This window comes from Glandiceps talaboti, chromosome 18, assembly GCF_964340395.1.
Source record: "Glandiceps talaboti chromosome 18, keGlaTala1.1, whole genome shotgun sequence".
Taxonomy (NCBI): Eukaryota; Metazoa; Hemichordata; class Enteropneusta; family Spengelidae; genus Glandiceps; species Glandiceps talaboti.
Genome location: NC_135566.1, coordinates 19,050,243 through 19,072,676, shown reverse-complemented (window position 1 = coordinate 19,072,676; position 22,434 = coordinate 19,050,243). Strand labels below are relative to the sequence as shown.

At 35.5% G+C, this 22,434-nt stretch overlaps 1 protein-coding gene across 1 annotated transcript in view; it reads right to left on the bottom strand.

Moving 5' to 3' along the window:
• Window positions 1-22,434, bottom strand: part of LOC144449797 (uncharacterized) — a 63,462-nt gene that overhangs the window by 8,595 nt on the left and 32,433 nt on the right. Inside the window, exons 16-17 of the mRNA XM_078140372.1 lie at window positions 15,674-16,286; window positions 1,235-1,472 (exon numbers count right to left, since the gene is read on the bottom strand). Coding sequence (XP_077996498.1) covers window positions 1,235-1,472; window positions 15,674-16,286 — 851 coding nt within the window. The remainder of the gene's footprint in view (window positions 1-1,234; window positions 1,473-15,673; window positions 16,287-22,434) is intronic.

Below are 22,434 nucleotides of genomic sequence, written 5' to 3'. Positions count from 1 at the left end.
GTCTACAAGTGTCATTCTCGCAATCTGTTGGTTTGGGTTGGGTAAATGTTTGGTGATACATCATTTTATTTTAACAAAAAATTTTAGTTACTTATTAATAACTTATTTTAGGAAATGATTTTTCTGCCTTCTGTTTGCAATAATTTTTGTTTTAGAAAGGTGATACTTTGTTCAATTGTCCGATAGGTATAGATAATATTGATACTTAAATGAGTGCTTATCATTTGAGTGATGCATGTCAAAAAATATATAATTTAATCTTTTTGTATATACATGTAAGTCTTGTTTATGTACATAGTGGTTACAACTTCATAGAAGAGCTGTTTTGGGCCAGTTTTTAAATAGTTTCAGAGAGCTACTAAACAATGTGACAAAGGTGCTATTTCTAAGTCATCTTGTGGTTTCTGAGCATCCATTTATTAAAGGGGAACACTACTCCAGGAAACAGACACATTTTCATAAACTATCATTGTCAAGTTGATCTTGTGCCTTTATAGGGCATCTTTGCGGGGGGCTAATTCTTCATGGGAATCTGTAGAAATAAGATATTCATAGTTGGCAAATGAATATTCATGACTCCTATTAGAGTGCTTATTCCATTCAATGTAAAACATATCTCATGAATATTCATTGTGCAACTTGAATATATTATTTATTTTCCACTGACTCCCACGATGCATTGGCCCACTGCAAAGATACCCTATAATATAAAGGCAAAAGATCAACTTGATGTTTCTCCGAAGTCATAATTGTAGGTGATGTAACATCATGAAATGACTCTCCAGAACCCATAGTTTATGAAGATGTCTCTATTTCCTGGAGTGGTTTTCCCATTTATATGAAAAACACTTCATAGCAACTGTAGATAAAGACAATACGGTCTGAAACTTTTAGACAAAGGAGTTTAATTGAAAGAATTTTCAGTGTGTTACACATATTTGGGTACTTGCAAAACCAACAATATGGGCATATTGGAGGATTTCTAGCAGTACTTTCAGTATTTCTGAAAAAAATCACAGCATTTATTAAAGGATTTTAGGTTAGCAACATATTTTGATACTACTATGGAAACAATTATATGGTACATTTTGTAAATATAGAGTTTATAGACGGATCTCTTGGAAGGCTATTTTGGAGATGAAAGTGTAAAACTATTTTCCTTACCAGTATGTATTACGGAATTAGAGAATATGTATGAGATGAAAGTAGGCATATTTCAAACTGTTCTGCTTACCAGTATGTATCCTGACGTGAGAGGTCAGAGTACTACTCTTGGCAAATGCCTTGCCACAGGTCCTACACACATGGTTTTTAGGTTTGTTGGCAAGTAAAGAAGATGGAGAAACATCACTTCCTGTCAGGATACCCTGTGAATGACTGGAGGTGGAACTCTGTGTCGTTGCCATGGTAACGGGAGGAGAGTGGGTTGGCGATGCAAGTGATCCATAGGTACTTGATGCGGTACTTGAATGCTGTAAGGATATAACATTGTGTAAAGCATAATTCAACATTTTTACAGCTTTATTTTACCTTTCATGATTTCTACATCAAATTCACAAGTTTCATATCTTACTTCATTGAAGTTAGATTTAGCATGTTTTCTCAACATGATTTAATCATAGACAGTGGAGTTCCCCTCCACACTCTATGATTTAACCCTTTAATGACTTGGTTTCTGTAACTCTATGTAATTACACCTAGGGTATCAGGCTTTAATGACTTGGTTTCTGTAACTCTATGTAATTACACCCTTTATATAGGGTATCAGGCTTTAATGACTTGATTTCTGTAACTCTATGTAATTATACCCTAAATATAGGGTATCAGGCTTTAATGACTTGGTTTCTGTAACTCTATGTAATTACACCCTATATATAGGGTAAGGGGTAATCAGCTAGGCTTTTAAGTGTTAATCATCTCAGAAACTTTGTCTATATGTCAGCCTCGACCAAACACAGTGCAGGTATACATGAACACATAATGCAAACAAACACATATTGGGCAAACATACAAACAGAAAAACAAAGGCCTCAGTGCACACAAACACACAATGCAGATATACACATAAGCAAATACATGTACATACAACCAGACAAACATGGGCACACACAAACACATACAGCAAACATACAAATGTGCAAACACATACATTCAAACAAATATATAACATGAACTCTTTGTACATATATACATACACACAAACATGCATTCTCTCTCGTTTTCTTATTTTATAATATTCTACAAAGATGCAATTGTAAGAGGGCGCAGTTATGATGTTTAATCTCTTCTCTTGTGTGTGGAGAATCTATTCTACAAAAGATGACGTACTCAGAAATGAAATAAATTGAAACAAGTCTTCACCAAACACACATTGTCGCAAACCATGGCCTCTTTTACGGCATCGTTAAAACTTGTCATAAGAACACGCAGACAGAGTCTCGTTATTTTGAAGTGTAGCGGAAGAAATAACAGCTCTGGTTTGCAAGACTACAAACACATAGTCCCCAATATTTCAAATGACTAATACAATTAATTCATAATCTGAATTTCATGACAAATAAATATGGCGGCCCTTCATTTAAACTACCATGAAGGTCACAAAATAAAGTGATGTACATCTTGAACTACAGTATCTGACATTTGTGCCAGGTTTAGTTGAAATCGGCATGTGTCACTCACAATGTCCAACAGACAGATGACACTACAGTGCAGAGCATTAAATGGCGTTTTAATAAATCCTACCACATTTTGGTAAATGACGTCATGACTCAGTGTTATCTGTTAAGTCATTTGTTATGTTTTGCAGAAAGTAAAATAGTGACAAGGGGGTAATGAAAAGATGTGCCCACTCTGTGCCCACTATATATGTCAGATGTGTAAATATGTACACTTTCGAAGATAGGGGGTGAAGGTCAAAGGTCAAGTCTCATTAGAAGGTCGCAATTATCTATTAAGGTTCCGGAGTTAGTGAGCAAAATCTGAATTTTTGTTACAAATATGCTCGCCATTCAGCCAATATTGTGAAGGTTGCGAAAGAAAGTGACAAGCATATGCTGACTTCAGACATTTTTGCCAGGTTTTGTTGAAATCGGCTCCTGTATGTCTAAGCTACGCATCATGATGGATGGATGCACAGACGCATGGGCGGATGAATGGACTGATGCATCGATGGGACCCAATATAGTAGTCCACTCTGGGCTTTGCCTGTGGGGAACTAAAAGATTGCACTGAGGCACACCGACTGCATGCTGTACCTTTAATTTATAGTTTAAAGTCTCACGTGGGTAGATATTTAAATAAAGCTTCGATGTATTATAGATTTTGAGTTATGCAGTAAATATTGATTTTTCTTCCAACTATGGCTGCCATTCATTAAACAGTGATATGAGCACCTATTGTATATTTCTTTCCTCTGTCTGCAAACATAATTCAAAGATGGAGCGACGGACAGACACACACACATGTAGCCCTTGTAAATAGCCCCCTCCTGGGGGGGGGGAGGGGGGCCTATAAGTCACTAGGGTTTACAAAATGACACACACTGCAGACAGAAATCTCATATTTCATGTTAAGTTATGTCTGTGGGATGTGGAAGCAATAAGCTTTTCCCAAGAAACCATAACATGATACAGGGATAGACATCTCAATCGTATTAGATTAGGCAACATTAAGATACATCCATGGTATAATACCCCACAGACTACAAAACATGGAGAGGATAATAAATATGATATATACACGTTTATGATGCGTATTCCCATGATGCTCTAGGTTTAGCTGTACTCATCTAGCTATCAAAAAAAAAATCATTTTCCATACATTTTATTTGGTTCAAAAACCAGAGAAATTATAAGTTCAAGATCCAGAACCCTTCAAACTCAGTAATTTTGTTTTTGTTCAACTTTCGCGTTCTTATTCTTTGTTTTACATTTGCTGTATTTTTTAACCCCCTAAAAAGACAGTCTGTCCTCAATTGAAACAGTGGGATTTTGATACAGATGATATTATTGGTTGGATTTTATTGTCAGGGGTTACTGAGTGTACAAAAAAAAATTCAGAATGTAAAAGTAACCGTGCAGGACCAGACTGGACATTAAACCCAGCAGAACAAAAGATTTCCTGAACTGCTCACAGCTAATAGATAATATTTCACTCTGCCAGCGGAGACAATTTATTCTACATTTTGAAGGTGTGCCTATACTTAAGGAATTCCTTTTCTGTGATGCCTCACAAGTGACCTTGCACAGGGCTACCTTTGTGGTATAGAGTACTAGGTAAATCATGCCCATAATCACTACTTCATAGTAATTGCCACAACAATAACCAGCTCAATACAAAATGAAACAAGCTTATACCGGATTTCACTTAGGCCAAGGCATTATTTACCACACTATGAACTGTATCTTTAAAACACTCTGGGAAAATAGTGGTAGAAAAAACAACAAAAACAGCAGTCTGGGGGATTTACGCAGAAAGTTGGCTTGAGATGAGGAGAACTTTTAGCTTTGCTACAGGCTTTAACACCCTATACTGCTAGGTTTGCTTTGATCCTGGAAGGAGGATCAGTTTATTCAAAAGGAATGGGGAGCCTGCATGGTCACCATACAAGCATGCAGTGAAAATTACAATGTAGTAGTTGGTGGTACTAAAGGATACTGAGACATGCAGCACTCATGGTACAAAGATGGCATGTTGGGTAACAATGTGGCATGCTAGACACCAAAATGCTCTCTGGATACCGAAGTGGCACATTGGATACCAAAGTGCATGGCATGCTTGATACCAAGGTGAATGATCAGATTTCAAAGTGACATTCCGAACTAAAGTCACTGGCACTCTGGATACTAAGGTGGCACTCTGGCTGCACTTTGGATACCATGGTGGCTGTTTGGATACCATGGTGGCTGTTTGGATACCATGGTGGCTGTTTGGATACCATGGTGGCTGTTTGGATACTAAGGTGGCACTCTGGCTGCACTTTGGATACCAAGGTGGCTGTTTGGATACTAAGGCGACAGTCCGGTATACCAAGGTGGCAGTCTGGATACCAAAGGTGGCTGTTAGGATACTAAGGCATCAGTCCAGTATACCAAGGTGGCAGTCTGGATACCAAAGTTGGCAGTTCGGATACTAAGGCGTCAGTCCGGTATACCAAGGTGGCAGTCTGGATACCAAAGGTGGCAATTCGGATACTAAGGCGACAGTTCGGTATACCAAGGTGGCAGTCTGGATACCAAAGGTGGCAGTTCGGATACTAAGGCGACAGTCCAGTATACCAAGGTGGCAGTCTGGATACCAAAGGTGGCAGTTCGGATACTAAGGCGACAGTCCGGTATACCAAGGTGGCAGTCCGGTATACCAAGGTGGTAGTCTGGATACCAAAGGTGGCAGTTCGGATACTAAGGCGACAGTCCGGAATACCAAGGTAGTACATCGGATACCAAGGTGGCAGTTCGGATACTAAGGTGGCAGTCTGGATACCAAGGTAACAATCCAGATACCAAGGGGGCAGTCCAGATACCATGGTGGGTCTGGACACCAAGGTAGCAGTCCAGATACCATGGAAACAGTCCGGACAGTAAGGTGGCAGTCCGGACACAAAGATGGCAGTCCAGATACCATGGTGGCAGTCCGGATACCAAGGTGGCACACAGGATAACCATCTATAAGTCTAATTTTAGGGCCATATACAAAATGAGAGACCAATCTATCGTGTTTTATGGTATGCAGTTATAAATATATCAGTTTCCAAAGCTGGTGTGTATCTTTATTACCAAGGGGTAAAATCAAAGTACGATGTGTAGGTCTGTGGAAGGTTTCAGAAGTTGAAGTTGATGATTTTTTAGAATTGAAATGGTTGCTTTTGGTGACCCTTTCAGGTCATCATTATGCTGAAATCATGAAATATTTAAGTTGATATGTGTGGACCTTTTGTTAACAAAAGTACAATATCGTTGCCTTTATATTTGTATAACTAGACTGAGACTGTTGTTCACAGTTCTGTATTGTAACCCTTGTCTAAATTTCTTAATCTCTCTAAACTCAATCTTTGCACACAGATTTTTTTCAATCACAGTTTTTGAATAGTTTTCTCAGAAAAGTTAAATTGTTTCAAACTAAATATCAAAAAATCTAAAAAGTTGTGTATATACATACACACAGTGACATGATGTTACTACCTGCCATTTTGGAAAATACATGTTTTCATTGTCGCACAATGTAAAACTACTAACTGAAGTGTTTTCAGAGTAAAATTGAACAGAAAACTAATGATCGGATACAACGTCACCATTTTATCAAAAGGTATATAAGGCTGTTAGATTTTTTTAACGACGTTGACGAATGCTAGTCGAAATTCTACACCATCATGTTTGGCATGTATTAAATTCACAGCTAGCTAGCTGTGGTCAGTTCACACTTCGTAAATAGTCGAGTATTAACAGAGTATATAACGATAACCTCAGAGATAACTCCTATTAAAACAGTGAATAATTTTGACACATTCGTTAGTTTGTCACTCGTTGAGGAACGATGTGATTCAAAATTTGGAGTCGCTAGTTTCGCTAAAATAGCGTAAGTCTGCTATAGTCGCCAGTCAAAGAATGCGCATACATAGTCATTGCGCCACAATGCATCCTTGGGTGAACCACCAATTTTTTATCACATAGTATATGCGTACTAGTCATTGAGCCACTATGCGGCAGCTTTGATGCCACTGTGTGAGCTATTATCAATGGTTTTGATTTCCATACAGTGTTTGATATCCTTGGGTTCACTCTTATCAAGCACAAAATGATATAGTCAGTGTCTTTGCAAGAATTGGGCAACCCTCGGAAACAGAAAGGGAAAAATCAGTTAAATGATACTATACATGTAAGTCCATTTACAGAAAATCATTATTTTGTCTGGGAACACTGGTAAAATGATCAGAGTACTCAATGTTATTACAAGCTTTAATAGCAAAATCTGACATTAAGTTATATTATATAATTTCTAAGGAAATAACAGAATTACAGTGGCTGTTAAAGACATCTTATCATATACCAAGTATCGCTTCCTATGCAATTCAATGGACAGTACATGCATCAAACCTGGGCAATAATTTTCTATATCATGCTCCTACATACTTCACCTAACTATGACAAGTGGTGCACACATCGATATCCATTCTATATGCTCGGTGATCTGGTTTTGATTCTTATCTCACTATCTGTATGTTAACACTTCACTATCAAATATCATGTGATTTAAATAGTGTTTCCATGTTAATATTAAATGCTACATTGGGTATGATAAAACCTTTATGGCCCGGATATAGGTTTGGTATGGTATATAGTCTGTTTTATAGACCAATGGATATCAAATGAAAATTGCAGCTGAAACATTCACTTTGCTATGACAATCTGACTACCAAGCGTCGATATTAGATTCAAGCCTTGGTTGATGCATACAAAAGTATACTTGTTGCAATTTAATGCATTTATACCTCATCAAATAGATGACAGCTTTGTACTGACATTAACCCTATTATTCCATATGAGTGACATTTTGTACTAATGGAGGCTATCCTGTTGTGAAATTGAAATGACTCGCGTTTTGTATCTGCAGGTATTATTCACCACAGTTCCGTATTGCTTGAAGCTTCCAGTAGAATATACTACATGTAGAATTTAACAATGTCTTTTTCTTCACTTTTCACAGTGATTTCTCCGTTGTACTAAAAGTAGATATTTCCTCTACCTATCAAGTCAATTATGGATATTTAATCAACTTGCAAATTTCCTTTTTTATTTCTTTGCTAAATGATGTATTTCTATATACATGCACTAGTGAAATATCTAGAAGAGTTTCCCTGTGATTCTCTACTCTCTTTTACATAGTCTCCATGGCATGTAAGTTTTACAATTAGAGTGACCCCATTTCTTTATGTTTCTTATCATTTTTTCATGGCAACTATGGGTAGGTTAGTCGATTTAAAAAAAAAATCATCTTCTTCATGTTTCTCTGCCTCTCCTTTTCCTCCTCTCTATCTTCTTTTTATTGGATTCCTGGTAACAAGCCCTTTTTTCCCCAAGTAGAGAAATATAGTAAAGTTGTTTTAGCAAAAAATCCCAAATAAATACCAAATTCTTATCCACATGGCCACTTTAAAGCTGTACTACCTGCAACATCAATTAGCCGAGATATATTCATTAAAAATTATAAAAAAGACAATGTATCTGTTAATTAGTGATCAATATTATCCATAAGTAGTGTAGTGACAAGTTTAAATCTTGAGTAAAAGTTTGATTTTAAATCTGTCACCATGCATAGTTTGTAACTGTAGCATCGTTTTGCGATCAAACAACTACACTTTATCAGTGTTAAAATACCAATAATTAGACATTGCACATGTTAATCAATGGTCGATCTTTAATTTGTAAGTATTGCGACAACAGGTTTAAATTGTAATGGCCATTGAGGGCGCTGATTTTTGGCTGCGGACCCAAATTTCAATTTGATTTGATTTATTGTGTATACAGCTTCAAAAAATAGGTTTACCCATGGGTTGATGTAACTGTTCATGGTACATATTACAAGTACATATGCTAACAAAACATTGTCACTGTTTTTTTTTTTAAATGTTTCATTGCAGCTTTAACACATGGCACTGTTAGGTATATATTTGATTTGCCATTTTGATTTCTGCCTTGAAAGTGTGCACCACCACACAACAGAATTGATATATTAATGTACTGTGCAGTATCACTATAATCTGGGTGACAAAGCTAGGTGCATCCAAAATCCACATCATCAAATGGTTGGAAATATACATTCCAAAGTTTTTATACTTATGGCAATAAAGTATGTGAATCTGAATAATCACTCATCTCCCAGTTACTCTTGATTATCAAATTGATTTTATTTCAGTTGTTAACTAATATGATAGTACCAAAAATGTTGTATAAAATGTACAGATTTGAATTCAGCTCCTCTACAAATGAAAAACCACAAATGAAATATGTATGGTTTCAGTTCAATCTGATTAAAATCTGATAAAAACAAAAACTAAAACTAAACTCAGAGCAATTTCGTTATTTGCCTCCTACTTTTATTGTCGTTTATTTTTTTGTTTGTTCTGTGAACACCTTGTACCTACATCTGACACAATTCCATATGAGTTCTCGTACAACAGTGGTAAATCATCGCGCCAAGTTAGGGTTCATCAGATTTCAATCAGATTGGGTTTCAGCTAAATTTACTGTCAAGAAAACTGACATTAAATTTCACTATGAGATAAGAGAAAGCCATGCAAGCTGTGTATGATTGATTAGGACACACCAACATATTCAATTCCCAATCAATTTCAACTGTCAATAAATTGCTAGCCAACAATATATTGTGTGATATTCTACAGTTCTAGGATATAATGGTCGGCGTGGTGATTTATACCCAAATGACATGGAAACGTCAAACACTTGTAAAAATTCATAATTCTTATTGTTATCACTTATTAAATGAATTTTCCAAAAGAACTGAACACCACAATTCATATGATAAGTTGAAAATAATCATCAAATGTCATTAAAATGATAATAATGATTTTTGAAAAGTGTAAATCAAGCTCTGAACTGAACTAACATTAATCTGTCGGCAGTGGACTCTCAAATTATTTGATTTCCTGATACACTTGGAATACAAAATTATATATTTTGGGACTGTGACAACAGATTTCACCAAATGGGAAACATGTGTTACAAAATCAAAGAATCTAATTTTTGGACTCAAATGAAACGATTCTGTAGAGATAGCAGGTAGTCTGTATATTTGATATGCTGGGACACTATAGAATTACATATTTTGCGAGAGTGGCAATAGATTTCTTGATCATAAAAATCGATGGAAGTACGGTTAGTAATAGCACTGCTGTGAGTGTTTCCTGGAGGTTGATCATAATTTTTTGCAATGTAAGTACACGTATGTGACAATACTACGATAATGGATTGTAGTTGGGGCCTCTGGGTGCAGCTGTTAGTGCAAGGTTTACAACTCATACTGTTGATATTATAATTCCAATTTATACTCGCATTTCAGTCAGTGCAATACCCATCAACTAAAGATACATCAAATATATTTAATGACAAAAATAATGCAAAATTACTATTATAGTAATCTTCTATATCGTAAACCTGTGCAAAAATTACTGTTACATTTTGTAATTTTTAACCAAACGCCTTCATTTTCGTGAATCGCAAACTTGTGGGGAAAAAAAAATTATTGATCACAGCTAAAGGTCAAATTACATACATGTATGTATGTCTCACCTCTGTATCACTGTACTATCATATGAAAGCCGTATAGATATCAACAAAAAGTTATATTAATTTCACATTTTTATACTTTCAAAGAAATATATAATTATAAAATATGAAAAATTCACTCAAGGAGATATATTATTATATGTACACAGTATACACCTCTATTCCAATCAAAATTCTCAAATGTCATGTTGTATCTACGGCAACGTAAAAATATCACACCAGATTTTCCTGAGTTTTTACTTTTCTAAAATGTCACCTTTAGGCTATCATTCAGAGGTTGGGCAATACATTAGAATTCCATTTTTTCATTGACAGATGTCTTGCAAAGGAATGATAATATTTCATAGTTTCCAAATATTTAATTTATCTTCATGGGCAATTATTTTGTGGGTGGGCAAGTATTTAGAAATATTATTTTTATCAAACACAATTTTATCACACCTATGTTTACTGAATAAAACTTTAGAATGAAAAAAAAATAAAATTAAAAACTGTTCAGTATTCAATATTTTTGCATCACAAAATGTCAGAATATGTAACTGTTATGATTGCTATTTTTTCCAGATAACTTAGCATGTCAAATCATTTGCATATGCCAAAGAAGAGCAAAGTGATTTTTAAAATACTACTCTGGCAATCGAAGTCTTAGTTTACTTAAGATAGACATAAACTGAAACTGTTGTTGCGACATGTTGATATAGGGTATTTAATGGACAGATGGTTTCATTATATTTTCACAGTAGGGTGGCATTTCTGATGACTTCCAATGATCTTGCATTGTACATGGTAACATGTACATTTTGGGGACTTCCAGTGACCTAGCAGTGTACCGGTACATGGTAACGTGTACATTTTGGGGACTTCCAATGATCTTGCAGTGTACATGGTAACCAGTACATTTTGGGGACTTTCAATATTTACCTTACCTTAATCCTACCACAGCCATTAGCTTTTACACAAAATGAACCTGAGAAGGATTACAGGATGATTATATATGCACAACAAGGTCAAAGTTCACGCATGTATTAATGTACCACATCAATAGTTTTTATTTGTGTCCGAGACCTCAATTGCCAGAGTAGTAAGACGACGACCTCTGTTTAGTGAGTCCTGATTGCATATATCCATATAAAGTAAAACAGCTCTAATGAATATTCAGTGTGCAACTTGAATACATTACATATCTGCTGACTCGCATGATGCAGTATCCCATAGCAAAGATACCTTCTAAAGGCACAAGCTCAATTTGATGCTCCTCTAAAATTGCAAGTAATTGTAGGTGATGTAAAATCATGAAATGACTCTCCAGAATCCATAGTTTATGAAAATTACTTCATTTCCTGGTGTAGCATTCCCCTTTAATTAGGGGTCAACTGTATCTATGACACAAGTAGTACTGCAACAGGTTGAAATTATTATTGTAATGGGGTGCTATTACCCTTGTTTGTAGCCCGCTAGCTTTTTTCCCCACTTGATCAGTCATACATCTTTGATCATGTCGACAATAAAATGGTCAGCCTTGTTCTCTGAGTGATAAAAGTCAGTTTCTAAAATTTCATTCCATTCACAGTCATCAAAATTTATCATTTCACTGTCAAAATCCATGTCAACAAACGTGTTTGGTAACCTGATACAACTACAAGTACACATCATATACTATAGTGTACACACACACACACACACACACACACACACAGGAACATGTTTTAAGCTGTCTGACAGACTGTCAACATCCAGTTGGGATGTATCTCGGGACCAAATATCATGATGTTACTTTATGTGATCAAATGTAACATTGCGACTTTGTACATAAACAGTGGGTTCCTAATTAGATTAAAAGTAAATAAGTGACACACACCACAGGAAAGACTGCATTGCTAGTCTGTTCTTTTTAGTGATCTGAGGCTAATTCTATTTCATCAACTAAAAATTAATAAAATCATATCAAAAGATATATTACAAAGAAGTCAGAACAACTGTTGACAGTCTAGCCAAGAAATTACAATCCAAGTTCGTAGAACTAAACCTAACAAAGACAACAGACTTGTAGATAGTCATGACTAAGCATATGTAAATGAGTATTTTACATATGTAAATGAGTGTTTCACATGTGTAAATGAAGGTTTACATATGTAAATGAGTATTTCACATGTGTAAATGAGTAGTTTAGATATGTAAATGAGTATTTTACATATGTAAATGAGTATTTTACATATGTAAATGAGTATTTTACATATGTAAATGAGTATTTTACATATGAACTATCATAATCTGCTGATGGATACCGAATGCTACATAAATGCTAATTATATCTCATCATATGGAAAAGTGAAAAGCTGTTTATTTGTTTCGGCAAGAAAATATAAAAATCCTACATAATACAAATATTATATAATTATACATCTATTGTTAAGTCAACATAAATATATAGATGTAACTATATATAATAAAATTCGTAATACAGGCTGTCACATCGATAAAAGCCGCACACATCCTAATGTATAATTAAACACATAAAATGATGTGTTTGACAAAAATTAAAGTTCTCGTTAGAAGCCATATGACAACTTCAAAGCTTACTTGAAAATCAATTGCTAACGTAAAGTCAGTATGTAGATAGTATATTATTGACATGTTTTATTAACTAAGTTCAGGTCGTAAAGTTGTAAACTCGATATCATCTCACCATCTTCAGGAGTAGAAGATAAAATATTTCTTGTTAGTTCTGTATTCCTGGAAGGCTGCCAAGTCGAGGGACGACAAGGTACTAATATCTTCAGTAATATTAATGGACTCAGACCCGTATCTCGTATGAGTGGGAAAGAAGTAACATTTCCCTTGTGAGTTGGAAGACAGATCACTTTATCAATATTTGAACATACCTTGCATGTCTTACAGCAATATGTTATAAATTACATATTTTTGGAATAAATTGATAAAAGTCGAGACATTTTTTTTATCACAATTTTATTCAATATGGGTTGAGGGTTTCAATTTATTTTTTGTCATGTTGATTAATTTTCTATTAATTTTCTTTCGCCTTCATACCAACCATGTTTCAAGTGCCAAATCTGTTCAATTTGTTCATTATTTTCATGATTTTCTCTTCAAACAGCACAAGGCACTATCATTTTCTCTGAATATATGGAAAGACTATTAGTTTCTTAATCACCGTCAACAAGGCAAGTGTTATTTAGGTCCAGTTTATGTGATGCCGTATTCAAAGCAAAATGCTAAAAATCTATCAATTTCATTTTTGTTTGTATTTTCATGTGTTTACAAAATAGACTGACACATTTGTGACCATTTACATAAAAAAAACAAAAACAAGGATGGAACAATTTAAAAACAATATGATGCTACTGCACATGCTCTAAGTTCACATATAAGTAAAATGAAGGGGTCATTTCTCCTGTCATATATGGGTGCACAAGTTTCCGAATTGTTACAACTCTATTTTTGAATCTTTCCATTTTTGCTCATTTACAAGGACTCCATTTTAGAATGAAAAAAGGTTTGTTTTGAAAATTACCTACTTTCAGCAGCATTTTAAACCAGAAAGGCAGCTATAAAAGGCCCCTAACTTTGCAGGAGTTATTGTCAAATTCGAATGCATACAGTGAATAACATAGCGATTCCTCTCAGAAAAACGATGATAATAATGTGTTTTCATGCGTGTTTTTGTAGTCTCCGTGTAAAGGTCTATGCATAGATTACATCACCAACTCACTTGACCACCAGAGGACTCTACTGACTGGGAAGGTCTATTCTAATCGTAGATTACATCATCACCTCAATTGACCACAGAGGGCACTCTTGACTGGAAAGGTATATTCTTAGATTACATCACCACCAGAGGGTTCTACTGACTGGAAAGATTTATTCTTTGATTACTATGTGACATCACCTCTCCATTTGAACACAAAGGGGTCTCTTGACTGGAAAGATTTATCCTTAGATTGCATCACCATCTCACTTGACCACCAGAGGGCTCTCTTCACTGGAAAGGTCTATTCTTAGAGTGTATCACCACTTCACTTGACTACCAAAGGGCTCTGCAGACTCGGAAGGTCTATTTTTAGATTACATCACCACCCACCTCAACTGACCACCTGAGGGTTCTACTAACTGGAAAGGTCTATTTCTAGCTTCTATTCAGTGATTAGTTGATATTTAAAATCTAAAAATTATATTTCTCAACTAAAAGACAAATATCAAAATGACAAAAAATATAAATTATTTTCTTCAATACCTTTTGATTTTTCTTGTGGTGTAGCAAGATGTGGAAAAGCCAAGGGGGGGGGGGGGGGGGGGGGGGGGGTGGGGGGAAGTTAGCTGACAGAAATCGTGTACTCAAATAATTTTGGGAAATTCAGACGAAAATAAATAAATGGAGGACAGCATTCATAAAGAAGGTCTACTCAACAATGCATAAAATATGGTGTATGGAGAACAGGAGAGTTATTAGGAGTTTTAGCTATGGGGGTTCACTGGTTTTACACTCGGCTAGATTTTTTATCCTTACAGATGTTGTTATCAGCTTTCCAGTTCAGCTACATAATCCTTGGTGTTGATACTTCCCACGCGGGAGAATAAAAAGTCACCTGGGAATCAAACTGACTACTTCATCAGTTACTTCTTAGTCCTGGGAGTCCCACTAATGCCAGGTGATGCCTTATGGCATTCAAAAATTTGCAAGCGAGTTTTACAAATCCCTTAGTCTGATTACAGATCTCTTGAAAGCCCTCGCACCTTAGTAAACTGTGTTTACATTTTTGACTAAATCTTTGCTTTCTCCTGAAATTTGATAAATTTTGTACAATATGTCACAACAGAGATTACAAAGTCACAAACCTTCTCAATTTTTTACACCATTTGCTGGCTTTTTTTATGAACAAGTGATAAATATACATACTACTACTAGCATGTTCACCTTGAAAAGCATATCCAGGGCTCACACTTGAAAACTGACAAAACTGTACAATTTGCAGATTTTTTGCCTTTAGGATACATATGTACATGCACACACACACACACACACACACACACACACACACACACACACACACACACACACACACACACACACAAACAAACACACACGTGTGTGCGTGCATACACATACACACGCACACACACACACACAAACACACACACATGTGCGTGCGTGCATACATACATACATACATACATACATACATACATACATTACATACATACATACATACATGCATGCATGCATCCTCCATCCATCCATCCACACACAGATACACAAACACAGACACTGCAGACAGACAGACAGACAGACAGACAGACACACACACACACACACACACACACACACACACACACACACATATACACACACTAACCTGTGGAGACTTGGGTCCAAATGTCTCAGATTTCTGCGCTTTGGGGGCTGGTGGTGCCTTTACAATGACACTGGGTCTGTTTATAGCACTTGAATTTGTACTTGAACTTGACCTGTGAACTTTGCTGTGATAGGGTCCTGTATAAGGTGGTGGGTAGTAACTCAGGTATCCCATTGAGGACGTCACTGGTGGCCATACTTGGTATGCTGACAATGACTGGCTTCTTAACATATCGGTGTTGACATACGGGTAGTATGCAATGTCATAGCTATCCATACCATAACTATCCATATAGTGTTTCTTTCTGTATTCATTCTGTTGAAATTCGTGCATGGATCGATCTCCTTCAATATGTTCTGTCCTGTTTGAAACATTTTCAGAATCTTCACCATTTATTTTATTATCAGTGTCCACATCTTTGATTTCTTCTTCTTGCATTTCAATATTGGCTGGCGTCGCTTCATTCGTGTCTGAGCTTTTTTCATCAACATCGGACGTCTTCTCATTATCTTGTCCATCATCATGTGAAAAATCTCTCTCATCTTCCTCATCACTGCCTTCTGAAATCCAAATCATACAAGAATGCATCATGAAAGTTTGACAACCTCTTTGCCTGTGACACTGGAAAGCATACTGAAGATATTGAGAATACAGTATGGTGGATTCCCTTTCACATGAAATATGCATCCCCCATTTACTAGTTGATAGAGAAACATATCCCAAAGGGTGGTATGACATGTCTGTATGATGTAAGGAAGTACATCACATCCCCATCCCCACCCCATCCCCGGCCCACCCCCATATCCATCCCCAGCTTTTTTTTGCATACAAATAACTCGATAACAATTTCTTTCATGGATGGGGAAAATATTTTATCCTAACAACTATTATGAACTTCTCATGTACTGCCAGGAATAAGTGAAACTGAAAATATAAGACGGCTATTGAACTACTATTGAATATTAAAGAGGGATTTAAAAAAACGTGCCCAGACCATGTTTCCTTTAAGCATGACACATAGTTTGGAATCATAGATAGATCACAACCAGACAGACCTACTCATTACAGTGTAAGGACTTTTAATGTAGTCAACTCATCCAAAGGTCATATCTAACTTTTGCGTTGTGCAACCGACACTAGACAGTGATTTTGAAATAACTTCAAGGCATGAACTGACATTAAAACGATACTTGATTGGTTTCTTTTAAGTATCTCCCTAACTCTGACTCTACATTGACAGCAACAGATACAAATCACCTTTTGTATTGAGTCACACACATTAAATAATCATGACACATGAACTAATAGAATACACAAGGTACTTCTTCAAAAGTACACTTCACAGATTATCATGAGTAACAAATCATCTTCAATTGCATCTTGGCAATATTGATAAATACAAATGTATGAGACTGTCCTCAAATGTATTAAAACAGACTGGCATATCGGCAACCCACCTCAAAATTGAAATTTGTTATGACAAATGGAAGTTATCAGTAATGACATACACAACTGCGTCACTTCTTTGATCTGACAGAACTTTAAAATTTTGTAGAAAGATATAACACTACTTTTGTAAGTAATGTATCAGTGTATTAGTTGATGTTCAATATCTGTATTATAATGTCGATAAATTCAAGAAGGACATCAAGATGCATCTGTTCACAACAACTTTCTAAGTTTTACAGCGATCTACTACTGTTCCTGTTCAGTACCATAGAACATTAGGTCATATTGGATTTTGATACTATACACACTCTTTAAAAGTATTGTATTTCATTTAGAAGACAATTTGTACCATAGGTATTAAAATAAAACAGCACCAAAGGCATTGTAGCACAACTGTATTTGGCTGCTGCTATAGATGTGGTCTTGTTGCTAGGCATATTTGCTTACATTTTTTGTATGTTTATTTGCTTGCCTATTTAATCCGGAATCCCTGTTATCATTTTTATGATATACACAAATGTACACCATCATTTGGCTGTTGCTATAGATGTGGTCTTGTTGCTAGGCATATTTGCATACAGTTTATGAATCTTCAGTCACTTGACTACCCTTCCCTAACTTCACCTTTGCAATATAAACCATCATTTGGCTGTAGCTATGGGCATGGGCATGTTGCTAGGCTTCTTTACATACATTGTTTTATTCTTTATTCACTTACCTACCAATCCCTGGTGTTATCTTTGTAATATGCATCATCATTACACTGTTGCTAAGGGTGTGGCCATGGTTGCTAGGGCCAGTTGTGTCAAAATGTTTTGAACAATAACTGCAGAATAACACATCCAGAAACATCCCCACTAAGTTTCAGCCCCATTAATTGTGTAGTTCTCAAGACATAAGTTTTTGACCAAAATTGACATTTTTAGACCTAATTTGGAGATCAATGATGGGATCATCATGTACATCGTCATGTACACATCTCAATAGGCACCACCATTAAATTTCAGCACAATGTGCTCGGTAGTTTTGGCCTAATTTGCATATGACTGATGGCATCATCTCGTCATGAACAATTATTAAACTAAATAGCCCTAAGGATTCTCTTACCAAATTTCAGCTGGATTTGCTCAGTAGTTTTGGAATTATAGATTTTTAGTCTTAATATGCATATCACTTATGGGATCATTATGTCAAGAATACTTCTTAATCTAAACACCCCGAACAATGTACCCACCAAATCTCAGTCCTTTCTGCTCAGTAATTTTGGAATTACAGACTTTTGACGAAAAATTCACATTTTTAAAACCCCAAATCACACACCTGTGATGTGATCATTTTGATTTGAATGATTTTCATACTAGATACCCACGTAATACACCCACCAAATATCATGGCAATTGGTCCAGCAGTTTTTGACTTTTAAGCTGTTTACACACACCTCCACACACACACACACACACACACACACACACACACACACACACAGACACTTTTCCATGCCTATAGCACCACTGAATCAGTTCAGTTGTGCTAAAATTGAAGTAAATCTATCAAGTAAGATTTTCAATAATTATACAAACGAGAATATTTTAAATAATGATATGAATAATTTTAATAATTTAGTGTTTAACCTCACAAATATCAACTGTACATTACAATTCAGTGTCAACAGTTTTCATCAAAACCTTTTTTAAATGAATTTTTTTGCTCAAGTATATGATGGAAAAAAATCAATGAAACTACCAAACACATGGGGACTTGGAAATTAGGTATCAATTTGTGTATGAGGCTATCACCTGACTGACCCAATCTATAAGTCTAGAGTCTTCCCAAATTATATTAACACCCTCTATGGCTGAACTTGAAGTAGAAAACACAACTTCACTGGTGGTAAGATGGCACTTGTCCGACCCTGCAACGCTCTGCATTGTTTGTAATGCTTATTGAGTTTACCCTGAATAAAGATATTTTAAATTTTTATAATAATAAAAAAAGAATGTTTGTCCACATTGGGACTACCTAACACTTAATCTTTGAACTAGACATTGTCATTTTGCTGTTGCCATTGGTATGGTCTTGGTTGCTAGGCATATTTGTGTTGAATGTTGGAACTAGACATTGTCACTTTGCTGTTGCCATTGGTATGGTCTTGGTTGCTAGGCATATTTGTGTTGAATGTTGGAACTAGACATTGTCATTTTGCTTTTGCCATTGGCATAGTCTTGGTTGTAATGTTAGGCATATTTGTGTTGAATGTTGGAACTAGATATTGTCATTTTGCTGTCACTATTGGCATAGTCTTGGTTGCTAGGCATATTTGTGTTGAATGTTGGAACTAGATATTGTCATTTTGCTGTTGCCATTGGCATAGTCTTGGTTGTAATGTTAGGCATATTTGTGTCCATTTAATGAATGTATGTCTGCCAATACAATGTCTGTCTGCCAATACAATGTGTGTCTGCCAATACAATGTCTGTCAATTCGTAGCTGTGTCCTTCAGTTGGACGCCTAGAAACTTTGCTTCTAAATTTCAGCCCCATCAGCCTGGTAGTTTTCGAGTGTTATTCATTACTGAGGTAACCTCGTGTTGAACAATTCTCAAGTTGGACATTACTACATCTCAACCAAATTTCAGACTGACCTGCCCAGCAAATTATATGTTTAAGATCTCATTTGCATATCAACAAATGAATGAAATTTTATTGAACAATTTTCAATCTCGACAATTTTTACTTGAATTGCATTTTTAGACATAATTTGCATATCAATGTACAAAATGTATGTACACTGCAAAGATCATGGAAGTCATCAGAAACTCCTCCCTACTGTCAGTACAATTAAACCAAAATCTAATAAATTGCTTATGTCAACATGTCGTAACAATAGTTTTACTTGGTGGCTATCTCAGTAAGTTGAAACCTCAATGGCCACAGGTCTCTGTAGACAGGCTACTATACCTCAGGTCCCCTATTTGACCTGAGTTGGTATAAAAAATGATTTTATCATTAATTTATTCACGAATATTAATTCTTTTGCTATGAAAAAGTGTGCTGATTTATGCTAATGAGTAAATATCCTAACCAAAAAATTCCTGGGAAGAACACTGCAGCAAGTAATTAAAATATGCACACCAGCTTAAAATGTGAGAATGTGGTAAACATACTTTTCAAATTTTTTAGTAGTAAAAAAATTGTCATTTTTATATCATGTATACAGTGTGAGAAGTTGGCCAATTTGCAGATGTCAACATGGTTCAACATGTTTTAGTAGTTGGAATATTAAAAGTACAATTCAATGTCTAACAAATATAAACACCAAAGGCTATAATGATACAACACTATAGATACATAAAAACAGAACTTCTATGTCATATATCAAACTACTTCTCTCGTTTCAATTTCATAGGAAGTATGATTTTGTGTCATATTATCACTTTAACTATTAGTATCAATTTTATTTCAAATGTTCTTCGACATGTGAATACTATTGAAATTATTATTATATCATATTATTTACTTTATTTATTACTCTCTTTCTATTTATTGCAGTTATACAATTGTACTTTTTTCTTGTATATTAATTTTGTCAGTGCCACAGACTAGTTCAGATCAAACTATTTCTATGGTCCTCACCAGATGAACTACCCTGATAACTTCTTTGAATTGTGTTGTACATGTATATATCTTCTATTCTATTTGTATCTGATGAATAAATCAATTTTCAATTTAATTTAAGTTCATTTAATTTAATTTAATTTAATTTAATATAATTTAATTTAATTCAATTTCAATATCCTTTCATCAATTTATTAACTTGGTAACAATGGAATTTGTCATTCTGTTGAGGATTGTCTATGAAAACAGATGGAAAGCTCAATGCTCAAAAATTTTTGAACTGCTTGTGCTTTATATAACCTTTGTAAATCAATTGATCTACCAAGCTGATGAAGATATTTGGTCATTAAGACAACTGTTGTTGAAAACATGATTCAGTAAATCTTTAAAATCAATACTTTTTGCCAAATGAGATATGACATGGTAACAAGGTGTGATATACATAAAAATTACATTTTCAGATTATGTGTTTCCAAACAATTTTTGTTATGATTTCAATAAAATCACAACCTCCTCATATTTACTAGTATACATCAAAGGTGAACACATAATCACAGTTAAATAAACTGCCTGAATAGCTATGAAGAAATACTGCAATTCAAGAAAAGAACTTTTTAGTACAATTGACAGCTTAGAATTCTAAAAGTCAACATTCCCCAAGAAACTTTTGGGTTCACATTTTGTTCTGTTCTTTCACTCAAAAACATCAAATAAACAAAAATCACACTCATCAACAGCATGACTACTTTAGTCTGACAATAAATTAAGATTTCATTTTATAATTGTAAGAATATATGAGCAGATGTAACCCTGATGGAATGATTAAATCTTTATCTACATTATGTCAAGATTATGAAAAAAATGAACACATTTTTTAAAAAACAACTTGACTTCACCAGGACAACATGTCTTGTAGATTACAGTAATCGTGAGTTAAAGTGCTAAAGAAATAACAAGAAACCCTTTGATCGGCCTCACCGCCTGCAATCACATACACTTATTTTCTGTCCGACGCCATCTACACAACTTTGGTAATAAAATTCCGAAACAACTTATCACGGTTTAATCACAAGACGTTGAGGTATTTAATTTGCGCGTTCACTCCGACGACGACGGGTTGACCTTCCCGACAACAAAAATCAGTCACCCGTAAATCTTTCTTTCACGTTCACGCCCCAGCGTTTTCCGTATCAGCAAACGTGCAAATATAACTGTATAATTTATGCCAACTTACCTTCTGTCGAGAGCTGTCGTATTTTCTGCGGATTCTTCTGCTTCCGACGTGACATCGTCAGCGCTGCTTCATGAAATTATCACCGTAGAATCAGGCGATTGTTCAGAAATCGGTTGTCACTGTGAAAAACGAACCGTGTGTGTGGCAGACGTGGCGAGCCCCAGCTTGTGTCGGCAAGTCGGCGAAGTTGAAAGGAAAAAGGAAACAATGAGAGCCGCAGGCGAGGCTAAACCTCCAACCAGAGCACACGAGAAAATAAATGTCAACGCGCCCCATCGGAGCTCATTACGTGGATATACAGTATGAAATCCGGACTCATCGCGATTGGCCTCCAACTCCTTCGAAGCAATCTTGTAATATTTGTATCGCGCGAGAAAAAAATTCTGCCGCAGGCGACTGGTACAATCCGCCTGTTTCTCACGTCATACTCGGAATAAATTAAAGTCTAATATCAGGCGAAATGC